At 46.9% G+C, this 19512-nt stretch overlaps 1 protein-coding gene across 2 annotated transcripts in view; it reads right to left on the reverse strand.

The window, feature by feature from the left end:
• Positions 1-19512, reverse strand: part of CHD9 (chromodomain helicase DNA binding protein 9) — a 575583-nt gene that overhangs the window by 150694 nt on the left and 405377 nt on the right. For both annotated transcript variants that reach the window (XM_063945309.1, XM_063945308.1), the window contains exons 14-15: positions 7273-7416; positions 809-1064 (exon numbers count right to left, since the gene is read on the reverse strand). In XM_063945309.1, the coding sequence (XP_063801379.1) occupies positions 809-1064; positions 7273-7416 (400 nt within the window). The remainder of the gene's footprint in view (positions 1-808; positions 1065-7272; positions 7417-19512) is intronic.

Here is a 19512-nt window from a genome sequence, read left to right on the forward strand (position 1 = left end):
GACAAAACAACAACTTGATAACAAATAACATATATAAGAAATGAGACATAAGAATGAGACACAGATTCAAAGGCTTTAATCAAGTATGTCCATAATGTTGTCTGTAAATACATTAATTTGGTAGCAAAAATAGAGAATTAGGTGATGCGTACGCTGAGGGGCAGAGAGGCTCTTGATATGCCTACTGGAGACTACTATCCTGCCAGCTGAACTCACTGCTGAGTAATCATAAGTACAGTATCTATCATCCCTTAATATTAAAAAAAAGAATTCTTCGTATTGTCACTTATTGCCAAAGATTAATGGTGGGACACTTATGAAAGTATGGCAGGGCTGAAATAGGGCACTCGTAAAAATACCATCAGGAACTTCTGTAGATTTAGATCTGTAAATCTGTAGATGCACGAAAAACAGGATTTTTACATGGTTTCTGCTTAAGGATCATACTTACCTGCTCCTGCCCTAGGTCAGTATATTAATGCCTTTTTTCTGTAACAAAAATCAATTATCAGATATATTTCCGAAGCCTGTGAACCCTATGCTCAGGATCTCTTGCTCCCAGATTACCGATGCACAAGATATAATAAACTGTCCCACATATAGTATATGCAATGTGTATGTTTACAATTGAAACAAAGAAAAATTTTGGTAAAAATGGGAGAGTGGCATGAACATTTCTAGTAAGTCAGATCTACTCATTTCTATTCAATATACTCTGATTGCAAGATCTTTAATTGTGTGTTCTGGGTAGCCAACCATAAAAACATACCATCCTAAGAAGAAAGCCCCAGCAAAGTGTACATCTTACCTTTAATGAGATAAGGGTGGTTACAGCACTTGCGCAGTTCCATCATGGTGTTGACCAGGTTGGGGACGTTTGCTTGCCCAGCCCCTTTAGACAGGAAGGCAAAGTTCTTCTCCAGGATGGCTCTGTAATACTTCTTCTGGATGTTAGTTAGCTCTACCTCTATGATTGTCTCTTCCTTAGGGGCCAGTTTCTTCTCCACATCTTCCTTAAGACGTCGAAGCATCATTGGTTTTAAAATGGCCTGTAGTTTTTGAACCTGAAATTAAATAAATACATTTAGAACCTTATTCAGGAATACTAAATATGTGCATTATATGTGCCTGCTGTGGACTAGTCTCTACTGCAGCCCCATTAGCTGCCATACATAGAACACACATGCGGAGCACACAGTTTGAAGCTCCCAGCTAGCTGAACTTAAAGAGTTGCAGAACCCTGCTGTTCCGATGAGCCTCGGGACACAAGGGGAATACATGTGGGGTAGGATTGTCATATCACCGCCGCGGCCGACGGGCTTCTCCCACCGAGGCTGCTGGCTGCCCGGGCGGCCGTCCCCGCTGGCGGCCTCTGCCTTCCGGCGCTCCGTCCGGCGCCCGTAGTGAGGACGTCGCGGGTGCGCCCGACGCTCACTGGGGACGGGTGACGTCATCAGCGCCTCTCCAATCGGGTGCTGGCGGGAAGTACAAATTCAGATGCCGGGCAGAGCTCCGGCGCCTGAGTATCATCGCTACTACTGCTGTACCTGTGACCTCCAGCACCTCTGGGCCTCAGCATTTCCGTGCTTCAGCACCTCCGTGCCTCCAGCACCTCCGTGCCTCCAAGCACCTCTGTGCCTCCAAGCGCCTCAGCGCCTTCAAACACCTCAGTGCCTCTAGCACCACAACACCGCTCACAGCGAGCTTTTGGTACTCTCCACCAATTCATCAGCACCTTTACAAGTCTTGTCTTTCAGGAGTCCTTCAAGCGCCCACCCGTACCTTCTGCCTACCGTCCGAATCCTGCATGAGGAAGACCTACATCCGGCCTTCTCTTCTGCGACCCAGTAGCGGTTCCTCTTCCCGGTCACCGGAAGAAACCCCGAGTCCACAACACTTCCAAACCAGGTCAGTGATAGTATACTCAGGCCCCATGGACCCGGGGGATCGGAACACAGAGTCGAGCGCCATCCAAAGTTTGGCTTCCCGAGTTCAGACTCAAGAGGCGACACAGGGCCAGGTGATGCAATATCTCCAGGAATTGTCCGGCCGATTGGATCAAATTCAAGCATCCCTAGCTTCCGTAATTCCGGTTCCAGTTCCCGTAACTGCTCCAGTTGCTGTTTCCAGTAATGCTCAACCTCCGGCTGGTACCAGGTCTCGTCTTCAGCTTCCTACTCCTTCCCGCTATAATGGAAACCCAAGGAATTGCCGTGGTTTTTTAAATCAGTGCGAGGTGCACTTCGAGCTTCTCTCTCACAATTTCCCTACGGATCGCTCTAAAGTAGCGTATATCATTTCCCTGCTTGAGGGGTCAGCGTTGGATTGGGTGTCTCCGTTATGGGAACGATCTGATCCCGTGGTTTCCAACTACACCAACTTCATCACGTCCTTTCGAAGAATCTTCGACGAGCCCGGCAGGATGACTACTGCTTCTTCCGACTTGCTCCGTGTTCGTCAGGGCTCCCGCCCCGTGGGTCAGTACGTGGTTCATTTCCAGACCATTGCCTCTGAACTTCGCTGGAATAATGACGCTCTGAGGGCTGCCTTCTGGAACGGTCTCTCCGACCGGCTGAAAGATGAGTTGGTTACTAGGGATCTGCCTGATTCGTTAGAAGAGTTGATCTCCCTTTGCGTCAAGGTGGATCTTCGGATGCAGGAGCGTGGAAGAGAACGTAGCCGTTCAGATCGTCCTAGGTTCCGGCATTCTACTCCTAGACCGGCGGCTGTGCCCAGCTCGGACGAACCCATGCAAGTTAACCGATCCCGACTGTCTCCGGAGGAACGACAGCGTCGTCGTGAGGGTAAAACTTTGCCTTTACTGTGGAGCCGCAGATCATTTCCTCAAGTTTTGTAAATCCCGTCCGGGAAACGGGCAGACCTAGCTTGTTCCGGAGGAGTCAAGTTGGGGGTCACGACTAAATCTTCTCCTATTTTGGATTGTTTGCTTCCTGTGTCTTTAATCACCAATTCAGTTTCCAAGTCTTGCGAGGCCCTGTTGGATTCCGGAGCTGCTGGGAATTTCGTTTCTTCCTCCTGTGTCCAAAGCATAGATTTAAAGGTACAGCCTATCGAGCGGCCTATTTCGTTGACGGCTATCAACGGTACTAGAATTTCCAAGGGTCTCATAACGTGGCGCACGGAGCCAGGTAAGCTGCAGGTCGGGGGCTCTACATCAAGAATGTCTGGAACTCTTGGTGATTCCGGAAATGCATCACGATCTGGTCCTTGGAATGCCTTGGCTCAAAATTCATAATCCCCACATTGACTGGAAGTCTTCTCAAATTCTGTCTTGGAGTCCTTTTTGTCATGCCAACTGTCTCACTCCCGTTTGTCCGCTCCGTGTCTCTTCTAAGTCGGATGAAGAGCACATTCCGAAGGCGTATCAAGGGTTCAAGGATGTGTTTTCGGAACAGGCGGCTGATCAGTTACCACCTCATAGGCCTTGGGCCTGCCCTATTGACCTTATCCCAGGGAAGATGCCACCCCGTGGCCGCACATATCCTCTGTCACTTCCCGAGACTCAAGCTATGTCGGACTATATCTGCTCAAGGGATTCATTCCCCCCTCTTCCTCCCCTGCTGGAGCGGGCTTCTTTTTCGTGAAGGACGGGGGGTTGAGACCATGTATCGACTACCGCGGTTTAAACGATATCACCATCAAGAATAAATACCCCTTGCCACTAATCACAGAATTATTTGATAGGGTTCGTGTTTTCTCCAAACTCGACTTGAGGGGAGCTTATAATCTTATACGCATCCGAGAAGGGGATGAATGGAAGACCGCCTTCAATACCCGGGATGGGCATTACGAATACCTGGTGATGCCGTTTGGCCTTCGTAATGCTCCTGCTGTCTTCCAGGGATTCCTCAACGAAATCTTCCGAGACATGTTATATCAAAGTGTTGTGGTATATTTAGATGACATACTGATTTTTTCCAAAGATCTTGTTGAACACAGGACTCAAGTCAAAGAAGTGCTCCACCGTTTACGAGAGAATCATCTCTATGCTAAGTTCTCCAAATGTACCTTTGAAGTAACATCAATTCCGTTCCTCGGTTATATCATCTCGGGGACGGAGCTTCGCATGGATCCGGAGAAGCTCTCTGCCATTCGTGACTGGACTCAGCCTCTCTCTTTAAAAGCAATACAAAGATTCCTGGGCTTTGCGAATTACTACAGGAAATTCGTTAGGGGTTTCTCCACCATTGTTGCGCCCATTACTGCCTTGACGAGAAAGGGCTCTAATCCGAGTTTGTGGCCCTCCGAAGCCATTGAGGCTTTTTCCCACTTGAAGTCAGCTTTCATGTCCGCTCCAGTTCTCCAACAACCAAATTTCGATGAACCTTTCTTCCTAGAAGTTGACGCATCTTCGGTGGGAGTTGGGGCCGTTCTCTCTCAGTACTCTTCAGATAAGAAATTACATCCGTGTGGCTTCCACTCTCGTAAATTCTCTCCGGCCGAACGAAATTACACTATTGGAGACCAGGAACTTTTGGCAATTAAATCTGCCTTGGAAGAGTGGAGAGATCTCTTAGAAGGGGCCAAACATGTGATTACTATTTACACGGATCACAAAAATTTGTTGTATATCAAATCCGCACAATGCTTGTATCCTCGCCAAGCGAGATGGGCACTTTTCTTTACTCGATTTTCTTTTGTTATCAAGTACCGGGCCGGGACTCAATATTAAAGCGGATGCCCTGTCCCGTTCACAAATTTCCACAGACGAGGATGATTCCTTCGAGCGGAGTTTAATTCTAAATCCAATTTCTGTCTCTGCTGCTTCAACTACTCCAGCTCCTTCTCCTGGAAGAATGTCCGTACCAGCTAGATTCCGGTCGAGAATACTACAGTGGGCCCATATCTACAAGTTTTCCGGTCATCCCGGTGCCCAGAAGATGTACAAGTTTCTGCAAAGATCTTACTGGTGGGACACCATGAGGAAGGATGTACAGGATTACGTTAATTCTTGTCCACAGTGTACACAACATAAATCTCCTTGTATGCCTCCAGCTGGGTTGCTTCGTCCTCTGCCCATTCCTATGAAATCCTGGACTCACATTTCCATGGACTTCATCACTGACTTGCCCTGTTCCAAAGGTTGCAACACCGTCTGGGTGATCGTCGACCGTTTCTCGAAGATGGCGCACTTCGTTCCATTGACTGGTCTGCCGACAGCTCTTAAACTAGCTCTACTATTCATCCGCGAACATTTCCGGTTACATGGGTTACCTCAGGAAATAGTCTCTGACCGAGGGGTACAGTTCACCGCAAGGTTTTGGAAAGCCCTCTGCTCGGCTTTACAGATTAAATTTAAGTTTTCATCCGCTTATCATCCCCAAACGAATGGACAAACGGAACGAGTCAATCAAGATCTAGAGACTTTCCTTCGCCTTTATCTCTCCCCTTCACAGGACAACTGGGTGGCGTTGTTACCTTGGGCGGAGTTTGCCCATAACCAATCATTTCATTCTTCCACTGGTGAGTCTCCGTTCTTCGTCAACTATGGGTTCCATCCACGAGTTCCGGAGTTACCAAGTCTTCCGACAGAAGAGGTTCCAGCTGTAACATCCACTCTACTACACTTCAGACAAATTTGGTGTAGGATTCATGCTAGTCTCAAAAAGGTTTCTGTCCGATACAAGTTCTTCGCTGATAAGAAACGACGAGCCGCTCCTCAATACAAGGTTGGTGATAGGGTATGGCTGTCCACACGTAATCTCCGGTTGAAGGTACCCACTATGAAGTTTGCTCCAAGATTCATCGGTCCTTACCCTGTGCTACAAGTCCTGAATCCTGTGGTCTGTAAGTTGGGTTTACCTTCTCACCAACGTATTCCAAATGCCTTCCATGTTTCTCTTCTTCGTCCTCTCGTCCTTAATCGTTTTCATTCAAAGTCCTCTAGCCCCACCTCAGTGGAAGCTGAAACAGGAACAGACTTCGAGATCAAAACAATTCTAGACTCTCGTTACCTTCACAAGAATCTGCAATATCTGGTGGAATGGAAAGGGTACGGTGCTGAGGAGAGAAGTTGGATAAAGGCTTCTGAGGTTTCGGCTCCTCGACTTATCTGGATTTTCCATTCTAGACATCCTACGAAACCAGTAAAGTGTCCGGGGGCCACTCCTAGAGGAGGGGGTACTGTCATATCACCGCCGCGGCCGCCGGGCTTGTCCCTCCGAGGCTGCTGGCTGCCCGGGCGGCCGTCCCCGCTGGCGGCCTCTGCCTTCCGGCGCTCCGTCCGGCGCCCGTAGTGACGTCGTCGCGGGTGCGCCCGACGCTCACTGGGGACGGGTGACGTCATCAGCGCCTCTCCAATCGGGTGCTGGCGGGAAGTACAAATTCAGACGCCGTGCAGAGCTCCGGCGCCTGAGTATCATCGCTACTACTGCTGTACCTGTGATCTCCAGACCTCCGGGCCTCAGCATTTCCGTGCTTCAGCACCTCCGTGCCTCCAGCACCTCCGTGCCTCCAGCACCTCCGTGCCTCCAGCACCTCCGTGCCTCCAGCACCTCCGTGCCTCCAGCACCTCCGTGCCTCAGCACCTCTGTGCCTCCAAGCACCTCAGCGTCTCTAAGCGCCTCAGCGCCTTCAAACACCTCAGTACCTCTTGCATTTCAGTGCCTCTAGCACCACAACACCGCTCACAGCGAGCTTTTGGTACTCTCCACCAATTCATCAGCACCTTTACAAGTCTTGTCTTTCAGGAGCCCTTCAAGCGCCCACCCGTACCTTCTGCCTACCGTCCGAATCCTGCATGAGAAAGACCTACATCCGGCCTTCTCTTCTGCGACCCAGTAGCGGTTCCTCTTCCCGGTCACCGGAAGAAACCCCGAGTCCACAACACTACCAAACCAGGTCAGTGATAAGGATGATGAATCCTGACATGCTAGGAGGTCCCACAAGTACTCATTAGTAAAAGCAGAACAGAGAGGAACATGATTTTGGAGCATAATTTTTGGATTATCTACTCTGGAATCTCTCTCCTATTTGGACATTTTTAGCAAGTAGAGCTCAGTTTGAAAACTCTTTAGAGGCATTTGACACCTTTAAAGTTGTACAGACTCTATTGCTGTAAACTATAAACTGCTATGCAAACTAAATAATGGATATCAATACCTTCACACCAACTTTTGTACAGTATATAACGTGCAACATGAAAAGAGAACACAAGGAAACATCAGCAGTACTATCTCAGCCAATCGTACTGTGAAAGTCTGTTTCAACATTCTGCAAAACAGCTGCCTGTGTAGTTGTGTCATTCTGTACCTGCTCCTCAGTCTTCAGGTCTCCAAACTCTTGCATGAACGTAGACTCAGAGGGAAAGCGCAGGGGCTCCAGGAAATGCAGTAGGCTGAAAAGTTCCTCCACTGTGTTTTGCAGAGGAGTTCCTGTTAAAAGCACTTTATGTTCCTATGAGATAATAAAGACATTTAGCTCATACCAGTCTGAAGCTAAGGAAGAGACAGTAAACAAGATACGACCATTGCAATTACAATTTAAAAGCTTTGTACCTTATCTTATGCTGGGCATACACTATACAAGAGGTTCTCAAACGCTGCCATTACAGGCCAGGATTAAAAGTATATCCAAGCTTGAGCATAGGTGACTTAATTAGTATCCTTAGTCAATTTGATTTAACAATCTGGTCGCAAGAATGTATAGCCTTAAAACCTGGACCATAATGGGAAACTGCACTATACAATTACCTAGCAACATTTGCACAGTAAGTTGGTGGCATAGTATGACAAACTTAGAGATAGTCTATCATTACTTGCATAGCCAAGCTCAATAAACTTATAAATGCACCATGCAGATGGTTGTCTAAATTGGCTGAGCTTAAAGACCAACTGGATCATCTTAATGAAACCATTTTAAACTATTTACTGTATTAGTTTGGCCCAAATTTTTTAAATGAACTTAGGCCCCCATCCACTAGTGCGCTATGGCCTGTTTTTATGCGATTGAGACGAATTACTGAGACGGAATGCATGAAAAGTGTCACATTGCATGTCCTTTTCGTGTGATTGCCATTGCCATGCGAGGCACGCTCCCATGTGCAGCGCAATCGCAGATCACACGGGCTGCATGTTATATTATTCTCAATTGCACAGGAATAGGTTTAATAACGTTGGATCGCATGCGCTAAATCTGATGTAAAAAAAACAAAAACAAGCAAGTAGCAAATCGCAATCGCAAGGCTCCAGGGAGGCTCCCAGCCAGATTGCAGAAAAAATGGATCCAACTCATTGCTGAGATAAACCTCCCTAGTGGATGGGGGCAAGACGTTGCCTTCATGATGGCAGTAAATAAGCTACAGTAATATTTTAATTAACAATACTAAACTGACACGGGAGCATCATCAATGTTTGATATCACACTCAGGAAGAAAAATTAGAAAATGCCATCATGAACTTCTAAAATTTAAAACATTAAGCATTTATTTCTTAACTAACAGTAATGCATAAGTGTCCCTATACCACATCCACATAAAAATCTAAATAAAGGATGTAAATAACACATCATGACAAATTAATATTTAGACAAATATAAACAGAATGTTTGTAACATTAGTAATGTGTGCAATTAGGTGATCATGTCACAATTATTAACATAATTCCTTAGGCAGCTGGGTACAGAAATCAAAAAACAAAAATCAGAACACACAAATATATTAAAAAGATCAGAATAACCCAAACATATTTAAAAAAAAAATACAAACACATGAAAACCTACTCTCGTTTGTGCTTATTTCAAATACAGATGTAGCCACACTCATCCTTGCTGTACTTTCGCCATACATGTGTCTTAGTCGTGGCATAAATATAGAGCAGGTTGGTATGGTAAGGCATACTAAAGGTGCAAGAGGATCCACAGCATGCAATACACAGCTTCGCCACTGGGTGGCGACTGCTCCACTAATGAAAACTACAGTGCTGAAAACAAATGCAGCGGATGGGTATGGCACTACCGAATACTATACAACTGCAAGTCCTGACAAGCGGGACAGTTACTTACTTTAAAGCTTTAGCATGTGCAGTAAATAAACCACTTTATTTATTTAATACAGGTCACACATGGTCCTCGCAATTTCGGCAGTGACTGTGCATCTTTCTACTGACTGCATTTTACTATGCAAACAAGAATGATTACCTTTGGCTAACAGCAGCCAATGAAAATCGTAGTGGTTATTATTATCATTATACACTAATCTCCAGAGGTGCACTTGCGATCACTTACTATAGTAACTACTGTACCAGTATCAGCACAGTGCAAGGAAAAAAAAAATCTTTGCAATCAGTGATATCACTATGTCACTGCTAGTGTGCAAGAGCTGACAGCATGGCTACCTTAAGGTAGTGGTATTGTCTAATGTTTTCCATATCCTTGAACCAGGATTTGATTTACGGAAATTACAGATATTTACATTTTTTAAAACAATTTAGAATTCTGTTATCAATATTATGCTTGAGATATATTTTAAGTCTCATTTTATTACACACAAAAAAGGTCTGTCTGCTCCAGTGTAGAGCTGACTATGCATCTTTGGACACAAACAGCCACACAGCTCCAGGGGGCCGCTCACTTACAATATGCTACAAGTACAGTATCAGCATAGTAAAAGGTATGCTTGCTGCTTGTTCTGCTTGAGCCATTCATCACAAATCTCACAGGTATGTCCCTGAATGCAATGCTTTTTGTTGTTGTTGGGCAAAAGACACGGCCATGCAGAAAGTCCTTTTTCTGTCCTAAAACAGACTGATCATTTCATAGAGCACTCCTGGAGAATACCATTTATTTGTAAGCCAGGCATTTATTTGTGCACGGCACAAGTTGGTGTGTTATAAATTCATAGATATGTCTAAATGGTTGACACATACGGTCGTCATAGTTTTTTTTTTTTTAGCATTTTAAATCAACTTTCATACTTTATCATCCACATCGACTACGACTGGGAACAGTAACCTGTGATGAGTGCTACAGTAGCGGAGCAAGGCAGCTTGCCGAAGCATGCAGAGCGAAGCGGGCTATTCGCAACTCAGGAAGTAGTACACTAATTAGGGTTCCACGTGCAATATGTTGACAAAAAAATATGTAAAACTGTTGTGTCAACCTTTTAACCTGGTTGACCTTTGCTACTGTCTACCTTTTGTCATGTCAACCTTTTAATGTGTTGGCCTTTTGACCATGTCAACCACAACCTTTGGAAGTTATTACCCAAAATGCCTACACCAATCATGCATTATTCTTTCTGTGTGCTTACGGTTTTCTTTTATGTCTGTGTGGCTGATCTATTGCTGTATTACTCAAATCCTCTGTATTATTTGCATTGTTTTTGATGTTTGTAAAGCGCCCTGTGTCCTGTTGGAGAAAGAGCGCTATATAAATAAAATTATTATTATTATGTCGACCTAATGCCTGTAGACCTTCTTCATATAGATCTGATGATCCATACCTCTAAAAAAAGTAGTTCTTGAACTGCAAGCATCATTTGACTTTCCATTGGACTTCACTCATACACAATGGCGGGTTTTAAAAGCAACACCTGGTGGATGAACACCAGTATTGCACCCGCCAGAGACTCAATTCTATACACTGCTACTGCATACGACACCCTGCGACCAAAAACACCGCCCTGTAACCAGACGCAGGCATATGTAATAAGACTAGTTTTTACCCATACAGTACATGAGCGTGGCTACATCTGTACAGCTTCGAATATTTCTACAGGTTGTAAAACAGATGTATGGATGACAACACTAATTGCAGTTTCGACTTTTGTATGCTAAAACACCTTCAGCCGCTAACTTATTGGTTTTACATCACTGCATCTCAGATGCTTATTAAACACAAGCAAGATATATGCAACCACATCTGAAAACAAACTGCATGCTTTTCTATGCATTCACATAGATGTTTGCATCTGCCTGCATGTCATGTCACTATTATGCACGTCATGTCACTATTATCAGACACTAATTCCCCCATTTCGGTATGTTCAAGGAACGTCCCTACGCTTGAAAAATTCAATTCATTTTTGCAAGATCGCATTGGACTACACTGGATCAAGAAAAACAATATTTTTTAGTTTAGATTTACCAATGCAATAAACCACAGTTGGGGACGTTTCATTAAAATAAACACACAAGCATAAAATAAGAATTTACTCACCGGTAATTCTATTTCTCGTAGTCCGTAGTGGATGCTGGGAACTCCGTAAGGACCATGGGGAATAGCGGGCTCCGAAGGAGGCTGGGCACTCTAGAAAGATTTATGACTACCTGGTGTGCACTGGCTCCTCCCACTATGACCCTCCTCCAAGCCTCAGTTAGGACACTGTGCCCGGACGAGCTGACATAATAAGGAAGGATTTTGAATCCCGGGTAAGACTCATACCAGCCACACCAATCACACCGTACAACTCGTGATACTATATCCAGTTTGACAGTATGAAAACAACTGAGCCTCAACAGATGGCTCAACAATAACCCTTTAGTTAGCAATAACTATTTACAAGTATTGCAGACAATCCGCACTTGGGATGGGCGCCCAGCATCCACTACGGACTACGAGAAATAGAATTACCGGTGAGTAAATTCTTATTTTCTCTGACGTCCTAGTGGATGCTGGGAACTCCGTAAGGACCATGGGGATTATACCAAAGCTCCCAAACGGGCGGGAGAGTGCGGATGACTCTGCAGCACCGAATGAGAGAACTCCAGGTCCTCCTCAGCCAGGGTATCAAATTTGTAGAATTTTGCAAACGTGTTTGCCCCTGACCAAGTAGCTGCTCGGCAAAGTTGTAAAGCCGAGACCCCTCGGGCAGCCGCCCAAGATGAGCCCACCTTCCTTGTGGAGTGGGCATTTACAGATTTTGGCTGTGGCAGGCCTGCCACAGAATGTGCAAGCTGAATTGTACTACAAATCCAGCGAGCAATAGTCTGCTTAGAAGCAGGAGCACCCAGCTTGTTGGGTGCATACAGGATAAACAGCGAGTCAGATTTTCTGACTCCAGCCGTCCTGGAAACATATATTTTCAGGGCCCTGACAACGTCTAGCAACTTGGAGTCCTCCAAGTCCCTAGTAGCCGCAGGCACCACAATAGGCTGGTTCAGGTGAAACGCTGACACCACCTTAGGGAGAAACTGGGGACGAGTCCTCAATTCTGCCCTATCCATATGGATAATCAGATAAGGGCTTTTACATGATAAAGCCGCCAATTCTGACACTCGCCTGGCTGAAGCCAAGGCCAATAACATGACCACTTTCCACGTGAGATATTTTAGATCCACGGTTTTTAGTGGCTCAAACCAATGTGATTTTAAGAAACTCAACACCACGTTGAGATCCCAAGGTGCCACAGGAGGCACGTACGGGGGCTGAATATGCAGCACTCCTTTCACAAATGTCTGAACTTCAGGTACTGAAGCTAGCTCTTTTTGAAAGAAAATCGACAGAGCCGAGATCTGTAATTTAATGGAGCCTAGTTTTAGGCCCATATTCACTCCTGCTAGCAGGAAATGCAGAAATCGACCTAGTTGAAATTCCTCTGTTGGGGCCTTTTTGGCCTCGCACCATGCAACATGTTTCCGCCATATGCGGTGATAATGATTTGCCGTAACATCTTTCCTGGCTTTAATAAGCGTAGGAATGACTTCTTCCGGAATACCCTTTTCCTTCAGGATCCGGCGTTCAACCGCCATGCCGTCAAACGCAGCCGCGGTAAGTCTTGGAACAGACAGGGCCCCTGCTGTAGCAGGTCCTGTCTGAGCGGCAGAGGCCACGGGTCCTCTGAGATAATCTCTTGAAGTTCCGGGTACCACGCTCGTCTTGGCCAATCCGGAACCACGAGAATTGTGTTTACTCCTCGCTTTCTTATTATTCTCAATACCTTTGGTATGAGAGGCAGAGGAGGGAACACATAAACCGACTGGTACACCCACGGTGTCACTAGAGCGTCCACAGCTATCGCCTGAGGGTCCCTTGACCTGGCGCAATATCTTTTTAACTTTTTGTTGAGGCGGGACGCCATCATGTTTTTTCCCAACGGTTTACCAGCATCTGGAAAACTTCTGGATGAAGTCCCCACTCTCCCGGATGGAGGTCGTGTCTGCTGAGGAAGTCTGCTTCCCAGTTGTCCACTCCCGGAATGAACACTGCTGACAGTGCTAGTACATGATTCTCCGCCCATCGGAGAATTCTTGTGGCTTCTGCCATCGCCATCCTGCTTCTTGTGCCTCCCTGTCGATTTACATGGGCGACTGCCGTGATGTTGTCTGACTGGATCAGCACCGGCTGGTGTAGGAGCAGGGATTTTGCTTGACTTAGGGCATTGTAAATGGCCCTTAGTTCCAGAATATTTATGTGAAGGGAAGTCTCCTGACTCGACCATAGTCCTTGGAAGTTTCTTCCCCGTGTGACTGCCCCCCAGCCTCGAAGGCTGGCATCCGTGGTCACCAGGACCCATTCCTGTATGCCGAACCTGCGGCCCTCTAGAAGATGGGCACTATGCATCCACCACAGTAGAGACACCCTGGTTCTTGGAGACAGGGTTATTAAGCGATGCATCTGAAGATGCGATCCGGACCATTTGTCCAATAGGTCCCACTGAAAGATTCTGGCATGGAACCTGCCGAAGGGAATTGCATCGTAAGAAGCTAACATCTTTCCCAGGACCCGCGTGCAGTGATGCACCGATACCTGTTTTGGTTTCAGGAGGTCTCTGACTAGAGATGACAACTCCCTGGCTTTCTCCTCCGGGAGAAACACTTTTTTCTGGACTGTATCCAGAATCATACCCAGGAACAGTAGCCGTGTCGTCGGAACCAGCTGTGACTTTGGGATATTCAGAATCCAGCCGTGCTGGTGCAGCACCTCCTGAGATAGTGCTACTCCCACCAACAACTGTTCCTTGGACCTCGCCTTTATTAGGAGATCGTCCAAGTACGGGATAATTAAAACTCCCTTTTGCGAAGGAGTATCATCATTTCCGCCATAACCTTGGTAAATACCCTCGGTGCCGTGGACAGTCCAAACGGCAGCGTCTGGAATTGGTAATGGCAATCCTGTACCACAAATCTGAGGTACTCCTGGTGAGGATGGTAAATGGGGACATGCAAGTAAGCATCCTTGATGTCCAGGGATACCATGTAATCCCCCTCGTCCAGGCTTGCAATAACCGCCCTGAGCGATTCCATCTTGAACTTGAATTTTTTTATGTATGTGTTCAAGGATTTCACATTTAAAATGTGTCTCACCGAACCGTCCGGTTTCGGCACCACAAATAGTGTGAAATAGTAACCCCGGCCTTGTTGAAGTAGGGGTACCTTGATTATCACCTGCTGGGAATACAGCTTGTGAATTGCCGCTAGCACCGTCTCCCTGTCTGAGGGAGCAATCGGCAAGGCAGATTTTAGGAACCGGTGGGGTGGAGACGCCTCGAATTCCAGTTTGTACCCCTGAGATACTATTTGAAGGATCCAGGGATCCACTTGTGAGCGAGCCCACTGATCGCTGAAATTCTTGAGGCGGCCCCCCACCGTACCTGGCTCCGCCTGTGGAGCCCCACCGTCATGCGGCGGACTTGGAAGAAGAAGCGGGGGAGGACTTTTGCTCCTGGGAACCTGCTGTTTGTTGCAGCCTTTTTCCCCTACCTCTGCCTCTGGACAGAAAAGACCCGCCTTTTCCACGCTTGTTTTTCTGGGTCCGAAAGGACTGAACCTGATAAAACGGCGCCTTCTTAGGCTGTGAGGGGACATGGGGTAAAAATGCTGACTTCGCAGACGTTGCTGTGGAAACTAGGTCCGAGAGACCATCCCCAAATAATTCCTCACCCTTATAAGGCAAAACTTCCATGTGCCTTTTAGAATCTGCATCTCCTGTCCACTGGCGAGTCCATAAGCCTCTCCTAGCAGAAATGGACAATGCACTTACTTGAGATGCCAGCCGGCAGATTTCCCTCTGTGCATCTCTCATATATAAGACTGAGTCTTTGATATGGTCTATGGTTAGCAGGATCGTGTCTGTCTAGTGTGTCAATATTTTCTGACAGTTTATCTGACCACGCAGCGGCAGCACTGCACATCCATGCTGACGCAATAGCTGGCCTAAGTATAATGCCTGAGTGTGTGTATACAGACTTCAGGATCGCCTCCTGCTTTCTATCAGCAGGTTCCTTGAGGGCGGCCGTATCCGGAGACGGTAGTGCCACCTTTTTAGACAAACGTGTGAGCGCTTTATCCACCCTAGGAGGTGTTTCCCAACGTGACCTATCCTCTGGCGGGAAAGGGAACGCCATTAGTACCTTCTTAGGAATTACCAATTTTTTATCAGGGAAAGCCCACGCTTCTTCACACACTTCATTTAATTCATCTGATGGGGGAAAAACTACGGGTAGTTTTTTCTCCCCAAACATAATACCCTTTTTAGTGGTACCTGTATTTTATGTAAGGAGTTTATACGTGCACTCATTTCTTTCCATAAGCTCATCCACTCAGGTGTCTGCCCCGCAGGGGGTGACATCCCTTCTAAAGGCATCTGCTCCGTCTCCACATCATTATCCTCATCAAACATGTCGACACAGCCGTACCGACACACCGCACACACACAGGGAATGCTCCAACAGAGGACAGGACCCACAAAAGCCCTTTGGGGGGACAGAGTGAGAGTATGCCAGCACACACCAGAGCGCTATATAATGCAGGGACTAACTGAGTTATGTCCCCTATAGCTGCTTTTTCTATATAAATGTATACTGCGCCTAAATTTAGTGCCCCCCCCTCTCTTTTTTACCCTTTTCTGTAGTGTAGACTGCAGGGGAGAGCCAGGGAGCTTCCTTCCAGCGGAGCTGTGAGGGAAAAATGGCGCCAGTGTGCTGAAGGAGATAGCTCCGCCCCTTTTCCGCGGACTATTCTCCCGCCTTTTCCTATATTCTGGCAGGGGTATTTTCCACATATATAGCCTCTGGGGCTATATATTGTGGTATTTTTGCCAGCCAAGGTGTTATTATCAAGCAAGTAAGACATGTCATTGCTTTCTTATATGCATGAGAAGCGAATCCTGGTGCACTCCAGTTGGCTCTTACCAGCTTGCACATACAATCTTTACCTAGATGTGTCAGACCGTGTGCCGCCTCAGCTAGACTTGAGAAATATGCTCTAGGGGCCACTGGCTTACCGTCTCCACCTGTCCAAAGTCCTGAGGATTCCTGACTATATCCCTCCCCCCCCCCCCCCCCCCCCCCAGCGCCCTGCACCCTCAGTGACCGGAGTGTGAAGTGTGTGTGAGGAGCAATGGCGCACAGCTGCAGTGCTGTGCGCGACCTTGGTGAAGACTGATGTCTTCTGCCGCCGATTTTCCGGACCTCTTCTTGCTTCTGGCTCTGTAAGGGGGACGGCGGCGCGGCTCCGGGACCGAACACCAAGGCTGGGCCTGCGGTCGATCCCTCTGGAGCTAATGGTGTCTAGTAGCCTAAGAAGCCCAAGCTGGCAGGTTCGCTTCTTCTCCCCTTAGTCCCTCGCTGCAGTGAGCCTGTTGCCAGCAGGTCTCACTGAAAATAAAAAACATAATTTCTATACTTTCTTTCTAAAGGCTCAGGAGAGCCCCTAGTGTGCATCCAACCTCGGCCGGGCACAAAATCTAACTGAGGCTTGGAGGAGGGTCATAGTGGGAGGAGCCAGTGCACACCAGGTAGTCCTAAATCTTTCTAGAGTGCCCAGCCTCCTTCGGAGCCCGCTATTCCCCATGGTCCTTACGGAGTTCCCAGCATCCACTAGGACGTCAGAGAAATAAGGTTTTTAGTTTACATTTTACTTTTTTGATATAATAAGCTAGGATCCACTTTTGAACGGGATTTATACATGCAAGACACGTTAGTAATTCATTTTACACAAATGAATCTGGTCTGCTTGCATTTGCAAATGCATTTTAATGTTTCTTGAAGATGCCAACTACTATTTGCAATCAGATAAACAGATATGCAGATGATGTAGAAATGAAGTTACAATTGTACAACTGATATATCATGAGTGCGTTGGCAAGTGTGTACCAGCGATTTGTTTGTTAACAATGTCATTCACAGAAATATTGTGTCGGCTATGCAATACAGCTGCTGGAGAATTATCTGCAGATATTTCGGTGCACTGTGCTGTGTGTACAGGAAGTCAGCACACTTGCTGTAGAGTCCGCCAGTGACATCAAAACTGAGCGCACATATAAATGCCCACCCATTTGTATAGTCAGACATGACAAATCAGGTTGACAATTAGCAAGTATGTAAGTACTTACCAATCGTCAGGTAGGTCGATAGATCAGCCAGAGGGATGATCTGTTGCCCTTGGGTGTACCCAGCATAACCAACCATTACTGCTATCAAAAGGTATCTCTGTTGTGAGAACACTTCCAATTAATATTTTACTCTGTACACAGTGGCAGATTGTTGTTGTGAAATGTGCCAAATCTTCCTGCAATTTACATAATGGGCTGGCCTTCTAAAGAGCACACAGTAAAAGAAAACAGGCCCTCCAGTATCCTGCGATGCTCTGCAGCTATAACACATTCTGTGTCACAGCACCTCCTGTCAAATTGCCAAATAAAAAATAAGATTTTACTTACCGATAAATCTATTTCTCGTAGTCCGTAGCGGATGCTGGGGACTCCGTCAGGACCATGGGGGATAGCGGCTCCGCAGGAGACAGGGCACAAAAGTAAAAGCTTTAGGATCAGGTGGTGTGCACTGGCTCCTCCCCCTATGACCCTCCTCCAAGCCTCAGTTAGGATACTGTGCCCGGACGAGCGTACACAATAAGGAAGGATTTTGAATCCCGGGTAAGACTCATACCAGCCACACCAATCACACTGTACAACCTGTGATCTGAACCCAGTTAACAGCATGATAACAGCGGAGCCTCTGAAAAGATGGCTCACAACAATAATAACCCGATTTTTGTAACAATAACTATGTACAAGTATTGCAGACAATCCGCACTTGGGATGGGCGCCCAGCATCCACTACGGACTACGAGAAATAGATTTATCGGTAAGTAAAATCTTATTTTCTCTGACGTCCTAGTGGATGCTGGGGACTCCGTCAGGACCATGGGGATTATACCAAAGCTCCCAAACGGGCGGGAGAGTGCGGATGACTCTGCAGCACCGAATGAGAGAACTCCAGGTCCTCTTTAGCCAGGGTATCAAATTTGTAGAATTTTACAAACGTGTTCTCCCCCGACCACGTAGCTGCTCGGCAGAGTTGTAATGCCGAGACCCCTCGGGCAGCCGCCCAGGATGAGCCCACCTTCCTTGTGGAATGGGCCTTGACAGATTTAGGCTGTGGCAGGCCTGACACAGAATGTGCAAGTTGAAATGTGCTACAAATCCAACGAGCAATCGTCTGCTTAGAAGCAAGAGCACCCAGTTTGTTGGGTGCATACAGGATAACAGCGAGTCAGTTTTCCTGACTCCAGCCGTCCTGGAAACCTATATTTTCAGGGCCCTGACAACATCTAGCAACTTGGAGTCCTCCAAGTCCCTAGTAGCCGCAGGTACCACAATAAGCTGGTTCAGGTGAAACGCTGACACCACCTTAGGAAGAAACTGGGGACGAGTCCGCAGCTCTGCCCTGTCCGAATGGACAATCAGATATGGCTTTTGTGAGACAAAGCCGCCAATTCTGACACTCGCCTGGCCGAGGCCAGGGCCAACAGCATGGTCACTTTTCATGTGAGATATTTCAAATCCACAGATTTGAGCGGTTTAAAATGTGATTTGAGGAATCCCAGAACTACGTTGAGATCCCACAGTGCCACTGGAGGCACAAAAAGGGGGTTGTATATGCAATACTCCCTTGACAAACTTCTGGACTTCAGGAACTGAAGCCAATTCTTTCTGGAAGAAAATTGACAGGGCCGAAATTTGAACCTTAATGGACCCCAATTTGAGGCCCATAGACACTCCTGTTTGCAGGAAATGCAGGAATCGACCGAGTTGAAATTTCTTCGTGGGGCCTTCCTGGCCTCACACCACGCAACATATTTTCGCCACATGTGGTGATAATGTTTTGCGGTCACCTCCTTCCTGGCTTTGACCAGGGTAGGAATGACCTCTTCCGGAATGCCTTTTTCCCTTAGGATCTGGCGTTCCACCGCCATGCCGTCAAACGCAGCCGCGGTAAGTCTTGGAACAGACCTGGTACTTGCTGAAGCAAGTCCCTTCTGAGCGGCAGAGGCCATGAGTCCTCTGTGAGCATTTCTTGAAGTTCCGGGTGCCACGTCCTTCTTGGCCAATCCGGAGCCACGAGTATAGTTCTTACTCCTCTACGTCTTATAATTCTCAGTACCTTGGTTATGAGAAGCAGAGGAGGGAACACATACACCGACTGGTACACCCACGGTGTTACCAGAACGTCCACAGATATTGCTTGAGGGTCTCTTGACCTGGCGCAATACCTGTCCAGTTTTTTGTTCAGGCGGGACGCCATCATGTCCACCTTTGGTCTTTCCCAACGGTTCA

Source organism: Pseudophryne corroboree, chromosome 11 (genome assembly GCF_028390025.1).
Source record: "Pseudophryne corroboree isolate aPseCor3 chromosome 11, aPseCor3.hap2, whole genome shotgun sequence".
Lineage (NCBI taxonomy): Eukaryota > Metazoa > Chordata > Amphibia > Anura > Myobatrachidae > Pseudophryne > Pseudophryne corroboree.